The sequence below is a fragment of the Gorilla gorilla genome, chromosome X (genome assembly GCF_029281585.2).
Source record: "Gorilla gorilla gorilla isolate KB3781 chromosome X, NHGRI_mGorGor1-v2.1_pri, whole genome shotgun sequence".
NCBI classification, from domain to species: domain Eukaryota; kingdom Metazoa; phylum Chordata; class Mammalia; order Primates; family Hominidae; genus Gorilla; species Gorilla gorilla.
The window spans coordinates 19317516-19325885 of record NC_073247.2 but is presented as its reverse complement, the minus strand read 5'-3'; the positions used below and the strand labels follow the sequence as shown (position 1 = coordinate 19325885).

General features: G+C 39.9%; 1 protein-coding gene across 1 annotated transcript; it reads left to right on the top strand.

Moving 5' to 3' along the window:
- Positions 1–4056: 4056 nt before the first annotated feature.
- Positions 4057–4501, top strand: LOC101137381 (anaphase-promoting complex subunit 15-like). Its single transcript, XM_055376636.2, has one exon. The coding sequence runs from the start codon at positions 4057–4059 to the stop codon at positions 4411–4413; it is 357 nt and encodes a 118-aa protein (XP_055232611.1). The 3' UTR covers positions 4414–4501.
- Positions 4502–8370: the final 3869 nt, after the last annotated feature.

Here is an 8370-nt window from a genome sequence, read left to right as displayed (position 1 = left end):
CAAGTACAACCAAGTCTTTCATCTGCGCTCTGATCTCTCTGGGGCAATGTGCAGTTCCTTCCCGCCTGGACAATGAGCAGAAAGCATGAAAACGTTTGGCCCTCCAGTCCCTGTCCCCATATAGCTAGAAAGATCATCTTCAACATGCCAGGTGAGTCATGTTCTACCTCCACTTCCCCACCCTGTCCTTGATAGTCTTACTGTTGGTTCCTATTGCTCTTGGGACAGAGATTAGCTCCCTGTCATTAACTCTAAGCTCCAGCTCTGAGCACCTCTCCTGCCTGGTCTTACGTGGGGCAGGATCTGCGTTTTAGTTATTTCTTGTATCTCTAAGTCAAGAGAAGTTTTTATTGGAAAAAATGCATTCAAAATATGCATTTCTTATGCAAATTTTGAACTGTTATTCAAAATAATAATTGAGTTCCCAGTTCATGGACTTTACTTTCTAGCAGGATGGAATTCTTAATTCCTTTGTGATTCTGTATTCTGTGTCTTATCTTTCTCATAGCAAGCTTTAGGATGAAATGATCTCTCCTCCTTTCTCTAGAGGTGCAATGAAATTAAGCAATAAACAATGCATCCTAAAATCTGAATCTTCAGGGTACAAGAAAAGAAAGACACTTGGAAATTCACACTACAGTAAAACCCATCAATATTCATGGCAGGGAAAGTTCAAATAGGAAAATCTTGAATTAACTTTAGATAAATATCAAGTGTGAAATTCATCAAAATAATTGGAAATCATGAAAACCTATACCATGATGTGATCATGGCTCCCAGTTCCATGGACTGTCTTTGTCAATAAAAGCAAGACTGATTCTAATTACCTCTTATATTTTGTCATGCTATTTCATTGTCTGTAATGATTCCATTTATTGATAACCATTAATATTTATTGAACTTTTATGATGCTTAATGCTGTATATTTGCTTAGGTGATAATATAATACTGCATGTGTAAATTGATAAAATGTAATGTACAGTGCCATAAGTGAATAAAATAGTGTTGAAGAGGAGCCTGCCTAGAAAAACAATGTGCAGGGCTGTGCTGTTCAATATGGTAACCACCCTTATGGTTATTTAAATTTAAATATAAATTAATTACCATTAAGTTAAATAAAAGATTCAGTCCCTAAGATGCATCATCCACATTTCAAGTGCTCCACAGCCACATATGGCTAGTGGCTACTTCACTGAACAGTGCAGGTAGAGAATTTTCCATTATCATGGGAAGTTCTGTTAAACAATGTGTGGCTAGGAGGTTTTGTGAACTGTAGCCTTAATAGAAAGAAACATTATGCTTCATTGTTTAAAAAAGAAAGTTAAACTGTATTAGCAGGTTGGTAGGCAGAGAACTCATGGTTTCTACTGTACAGATTAGTTAGAGCCTCCTTACTATGATGGTTGAAGCTGAAGTGGAATAAAGACCTGATGGGCATTTGTGGAGAAGATTTCAGCCCCAGTAGAGACGGATGGTAGAATCTCCCAGGTAGACCTTTCTGGCTTCACAGCTCCACTAATGACCATGATAAAAATCCCTTTCCAAGAAGAATGTACTTCCACTTATACACCTAGCACCTTCAATGAAATAAGTCCATGAATTCCTGAACTATGCATCTCAACTCTCTAAGAATTCTTCCAATTCCCAAATTCTATGAAATAAAAATGTTTTTGATCATACAAAATCTACATCTAAAAAGAATTTGGGACAACAATACATATATAACCAATGTGCACATGGCTTGAAAACATTGTCTTCTCCTAGGGAAGTTAAAACCAAAGATAGGCTGGGCACAGTGGCTCACATCTGTAATCCCAGCACTTTGGGAGGCCGAGGCAGGTGGATCATCTGAGGTCTGGAGCTCAAGACCAGCCTGGCCAACATGGTGAAACCCCATCTCTACTAAAAATAAAAAATATTAGCTGGGTGTGGTGGCAGGTGCCTGTAATCCTAGCTACTCGGGAGGCGGAGGCAGGAGAATCGCTTGAACCAGGGAGGCGGAGGTTGCAGTGAGCCACGATAGCACCATTGCACTCCAGCCTGGGCAACAAGAGCGAAACTCCATCTCAAAACAAACAAACAAAAAACAAAGATAGTGTGGACAGTGTTGTGACCTGGGAAAGCTTATTTTCATGGTAAGCTCAAAGTAAAATGATTAATTCCTGGAACATAGAATAGATATGAAATAACATTCATGTTTGTAAAGGTGTTTTCTTGAATTATAACCATAATACCTGTTTAGGGTTATCCTAATGACTGACTTCATACTTTAAGTCCTTTATCTCTTTCTAACCACATTCTCAACAAGGTATTATGTTGAATAATAACTTCTTTTTCTTTCGTTGAAAACGTGGTCTGATTTCCTGTCTTTGACTTAAACTCCCATAATGTAAAAAATCCCAATCAGGTACTAAGAAAATGCACAAATGAAAAATGTTTTAATATTGTTATGGGAATTTGTTATACATCCAAATCATATTATATCATCAGAAATCATAATAATACCATTATACTGTGCAATTATGTGCTTCAGTGGCAACTTATCATGTGTTTACTATAATTATACCATTCGACTAATTACAGCAATCATGCCATTTAGTGGCTGAATTCTTAGCTCTGAATTCCATTGATTGGGTGGACTTTATAATTCTATGAGGTTTTGTGCCTTGAATTTGATGAATGTAGAACTCGAATTTTGTGTTGCTAGCTTAAAAAAAATTCCAGCAATAATTTCGAGGTTTGGGGATGAATATGTTTATCATTTATCAAAATGTCCGAAGGAGAGCAAATTGCTGTTTTTCCATCGCAAGCCTGGGCCCTAAAGCGGAGTGGGTTGTTAGACTAAGTCCTTGTCTGTAGAGCAGAGACTCATGTCTGCATCACTCAGGAGCCAAAGGGTTAAAGTGAACTGACAGGTTGCTGAACTGAAAAGAGAAGTAGTTTGGTTACTTAGTAAAATTAGTCAATCAGTTTGACTTTTTTCATTCCATTGATCACTTGCTAAACTAAATGGATTAGATGGACAAATTTTATTTGTTAGCACTGTACAGCTAGGAGTCCATAGAAGGACACTCAACAATCGTCAACACATCCTGTAAATAGAGGTTCAGCTACAAAAATTAGTCCACATAACCTGTATTAGCAAATGTCTATTTCATGCAATGCACTATGTTACCTTCTGAGAAAGGAACAAAGCCATTTCAGACACAAGTCCCATATTCACCCAGCATAACCTATCAAATAATCTTCTCATGTTTGTGAGGCTGGGAAAAGGTAGCCTTCCAAAGGAAAATTACATAAAGCGCATCTTAAATTTCATAATCAACTTGAGTGTTACTCTCCATACTTACCTCTGAGAAGGAAGCTAAGAAATCATTTGGGTGGGGTTAGATCTTCTAATCCTTCTGTTGGGTAACAGCTTCAGCAGGGTGGAGTGAAGTGAATCTTGCCAGTGTTTTCGGGCCTGGATCTGCAATTTGAACTGTTAGCCTTTGGAAAACTCACTAAATGTTCAAGTCTCAATTTTCTTATCTCTAATAAGGGAATGAAAGGTAGCTACTCTGTAGGACTTTTGTGAGGTTTAAGGGAGAATACCAACACTTTTAAAAATCTATGTATCCAAATATATAGAACTTTTACCCTCTGGGTTTCAAGAGGAAATACTTTAATAAGAAATTCATGTTCTTCCCCTGAGAAAGATCTTAGATGTGATGCAACTGTTTGCAGGGACATGAATATCTACAACTTTCTAGAGCATTTCCCATTAGATTAATATATTGAAATAAGCAAAAGCTTTGACATTAACGGCTCTGCTGAGTTGTCTCTCTTTTTCAAAATCAGAATAGCAGGGTTAGATGATCACATAAAACTGCTTGGGGGTGAGTCCCGGATTCATGTGGGTTCTTCCACTGAGGCTTGGTGAAGCGCTTCCGGGTCTCCACTGGCTGCAGACCCTGGTGCGAGGAGGACACTGAGGCCCAGAGAGGTTAAGTGACTCGGCCAAAGTCAAACAGCTAGTGAGTAGTGGAGCCAGGACTCAAACCCAGTCTAGGAACCATGTCCACTTTGTTTCCCTCACTCTTCCTTTGTGGGACTGAGACACTGTGGTTTAATCTGGATCAACCTTGTATGGAAGAGACAGAGCTGCAGCAGCAGGAACAGCAGCATCAGACCTGGCTCGAAAGCATCACAGAGAAAGACAACAATCTGGTTCCTATTGGCAAGCCAGCCTCAGAGCACTATGATGATGAGGAAGAGGAGGATGATGAAGACAATGAGGATAGTGAAGAGGACCTAGAGGATGATGAGGACATGCAGGACATGGACAAGATGAATGACTACAATGGGTCACCTGATGACGGAGGGGTCAATGAGGTGGACATGGAAGGCAACGAACAGGATGAGGACCAGTGAATGATCTAGGTAGACAAGGCAGGGTGCCCTCAGGGAGATTCCAGGCCAGCCCAACCTACCCTGCATCCAAACCCCCAACCCTTGCCCACAGAACAAACTGAAGGCCCCAGTGCCTGAAAGTGCCCTTGGGCACCTCCTCAGCTGCTGCCAGGATCTGGTCTCCTTGGCCTCTCCCAGGCCATCAGTCTGCACTTGAAATCCACAGAGCCTGAGCCCACTCCACCTTCCTGGCCAATACCTCACCCCTTGGTTGCCAGGTCTGGTCTCTTTCTAAGTTTCTTTAATAAAGACAAAGGAGTGATTTCCCCCCAACATCCACACCCCCCCGCAAAAAAAAAAAAACTACTTGGAACTTGAAAGAAGATCTTAGGAAGAATATCAAATATTTACCACTAATCAAAATTTGATAAATAACGTGAGAGCACAAAAGAATGTCATCCCATATCAACTTTAATATCTGGTATTTAGATTTCAATTTTTATTTCCAAGTTGCATTAGATCATTAATTAGTTATAAAGCAATTGAATCTTATCATAATGCCCGAGAAAGAAACAAGTGTAGGAGAATGCAGCACAGACATATCTTTTTAATTTGGTGGTGAAGTATTAATAATGAATAATAATTGACATTAATGGGTACTCATAAAATAGTTATTATTTTAGCATGTTCTGAATAAAACTTATAATGTATTCCATTCGATTATTCTGTATTACTAATTCAAGAGCAGCACAAATTATGAAACTGTGTCCTGCATATTTATTTGTTTCTTTTGGCTACTCTTGTCCTCTTAAGAGCTCATTTTTATTGGGACTAAGCTTTTACTCAGCTGTCCTAAGCATCCAAAAACCCTTCAAGGGACAATTCAGAGTGGCTTTAGGCAGCTATCTTTAGACTATGATCATGTTTTTCTGCCGAGTTTGTAAAATAATAATTCCCAAATGACAATAATGAATGCAATAGCCCAGCTATTCTATAAGCCACAGAACTGTGATAAAACAAAAACAATGAAATAGTACTTCCTCCAATATGTCAAGCATGAGCTTGCTTTCACTGCCCAGGAAGTCATTTGAACCTTGTTTATGCAACAATAAAAGATGATTGAATCCTGCTTTGTGCATGTATAGCCCAAGTCAAACATCAGTTGGAGCAGTAAGTTCCTGGAATGTCTTCAGTGAAAGGTACCTGAGCCCTCACCCGCTCACGTATCCCCCACCACTGCCTGGATGGTTTTCTCCTCTTGAGGTGTGATCAACATCTGCCTGCACGCTTCCCTTGAACACTTCCCAAAGATGAGTCCAGCTGGTTGCCTTCTAAGTTTGAAGGCTTATGAAAGTCCTTAAAAATGGCTCCTAGGCTGGACCTTATTCTAGATGTGGCTTGACAGGTGTAGAATATCATTGCCTTTCTTTCAACCAAACAATTCATTCTTGTTGGTGTAGCCTGAAAATGCATTCGTGGGTTTTGCTCGCCATATTATTGTCTTCTAGGGTGTCTGTAATCATCCCTAAATGTAGAGGACCTTTCCTTGTTTTGCAAAACAGTGACATGTTTGTGCACCTAAATCACTCATCATTACTTTGCTTGGTACACGATGAGGGTCAATCATACTGATCTACAAAGTTGGGTCATTTTTTTTTCCTTCAGTAAAACTTTCACTGTTTGTTTCTTTCATTAGGGGTATGGAATGTCAGGTGTTAAGTTTAGTCAGCCCGGGATTTGATTTCTGGTTTTTCTGTTGAGTAGCTAACTATGGGTAATTTACAGGCTTCCCATACTCTTTACATTTTTTACTTAAAAAATGGATAAATTAGTTTGTGTCTCAAAGGATTGTTGCAATCAAGAAAATTGATAATGAATGTAAAGTGCTTACCGCAATACGTAGGGCATAATAGTTACATAATAAAAGCTGTAATTGCTTCTTTTTCAATTATTCTGGTAGCTTCCAGAAAAAATCAATTTCTTTATACCCAATCTCTGTTCCTATCCTGTATTTTTCATGTGTTTTGTTCTTTTTCTCTGAATCCTTAGAGTATCTCGTTATCTATTTCATTGATTTAGCTTTTTCTCTATGCCAGTTTGTATCTTTTGCTATCCAGTGCAGGTTTTAATTCTGCTTTTGTAATTTTGGTTTCCTTGGAAGCGATATGGCCTCTATCTTTGAGTTTATGTTTTCACTTCCACTGGTATTTGCATCTCACTCTGTTATGTTTTCCATTTTCACTTGTTCTCTTCTTGGGGACTTTCTGCCTGTTTGTCCCAGGAGCCTCTTGATTCTAGTAGGAGATGTAATTCTTAAACGTTTTGTTCTAGTTGCTATAGTAAGCACTTTTGCTACTAGAGGTTTCCTTTCTTGAGATTTTAAAAGTTCCATGTTCATTTTCTCTTTTCTTATTTCTGAAGAAGCAATCAATCTATCTTTGGTATTTGTCAACAGAATGAAAAAAGGGAGTCCCTTAGGCTTCACTGACCTGCTATGCAAAGGCCTGCACCAGGGATTGGCAAACTTTATCTGTAAAGGGCCAGAGAGGAAATGTTTTAGGCTTTGCTGTTGCGGTTATTCAACTCTGCTGATGTAGCATAAAAGCAACCAAAACATGTAAACGAGTGGGCATGGCTCTATCCAGATAAAACTTTATTTGCAAAAACAAGCAGCAGGCCAGACCTGCTCTCGGTTATAGTTCACTGACCCCTGGTCTTGACTGTGAACTCCTTGAAGGCAAGGAGCTTTTCTGTTTCGTTCACTTCTGTGTCTGAAGCGCCCAGGACAGTTCCTAGCTCATCTTAGACCTCAGTAAATACTGATTGAGCAGCTGAATTATTATTTTATGATGAGTAGCTGGAAGAGGGAATGTGCACTTCCCCTGGCCCTATTTCCTCCATCCTCTTGTGTGGATCTGCTGAAATATCTCAGGGTAGGGTCTGTCTTTCCCCTTGTGGCTGACTTTGGTTGTATTGCAATGGCCAGTTGCATGTGTCAACTGGGCTTGACCAGCCGTTTGACCAAACAGAAGTCTAGATGTTTCTGTGAAGGTGTTTTTTAGACATGATTACATTTGAAGCATTCGAGTTTAAGTGAATCAGATTACCCTCCAATATGTAACCCTCCAACCTTATTCATTTGGTTGAAGGCCTTAAGAGCAATGACTGAGGTCTCCCAAAGAAAAAGGAATTCTGCTGCAACAGGGAAATTCTGCACAGTTTCTAATTTTCAAACTCATGACTGCAACATCCAATCTTACCTGAATCTCCAGACTGCCAACTTGCCCTGAAGATTTCCAACTTATCATCGCCTCAAACTGGATGAACCAATTCTTTAAAATCAATCAGTATATCTATATCTACCATCTATGTATCTGTCATCTATCTATCTGTCATTTATCTATCTATCCATGTATCCTATCTATCTACCTATCATCTGTCTACCTACCTACCTACCTACCTACCTACCTATCTATCTATTATTGGTTCTGTTTCTACAGATAACTTTTATACATATATTGATGGAATACATGAAATAGCATGTCCCCAGCCTGCACTGTGAAGGGCCTGCTTTTGTCTCTGACACCCCTCTCCTTACTTCCATCAATGAGGCCCACACCAGATGCAGGTCCATACTAGATGTGCAAGATCTGTCAGGATTCTCCCTGCCCCATTCATTGCCTTCCCAAAGCTGCAGTCTCCAATGAATGCAGACATAGAGCAATGAGCAACAGATGGGGCAAGGGAGAGGAGGGGAGCCCTTCTGCAGCATGGGACCATATGTGCCAAGGGTGGGCTTGTTCTGTTTTATCTTTTCTTCGCATTCCCTTTTTCTTTCTTCATGGTTCTGTATAAGGGCCAGGCTTTCCTCTATTCCTTGTTCCCAGAAAGAGGAGCAGAAGGGCCTCCTAGAGAAGTGCCCAGAGCTGGGCTTGGAGGAGCATCCCCGTCAGCCCCAGAGCTCCCTCTTCCAGCATA

Excerpts from the sequence above, each read along its gene's own strand:
- LOC101137381 (XM_055376636.2), top strand. The coding sequence starts at position 4,057 with ATGTCCACTTTGTTTCCCTCACTCTTCCTTTGTGGGACTGAGACACTG.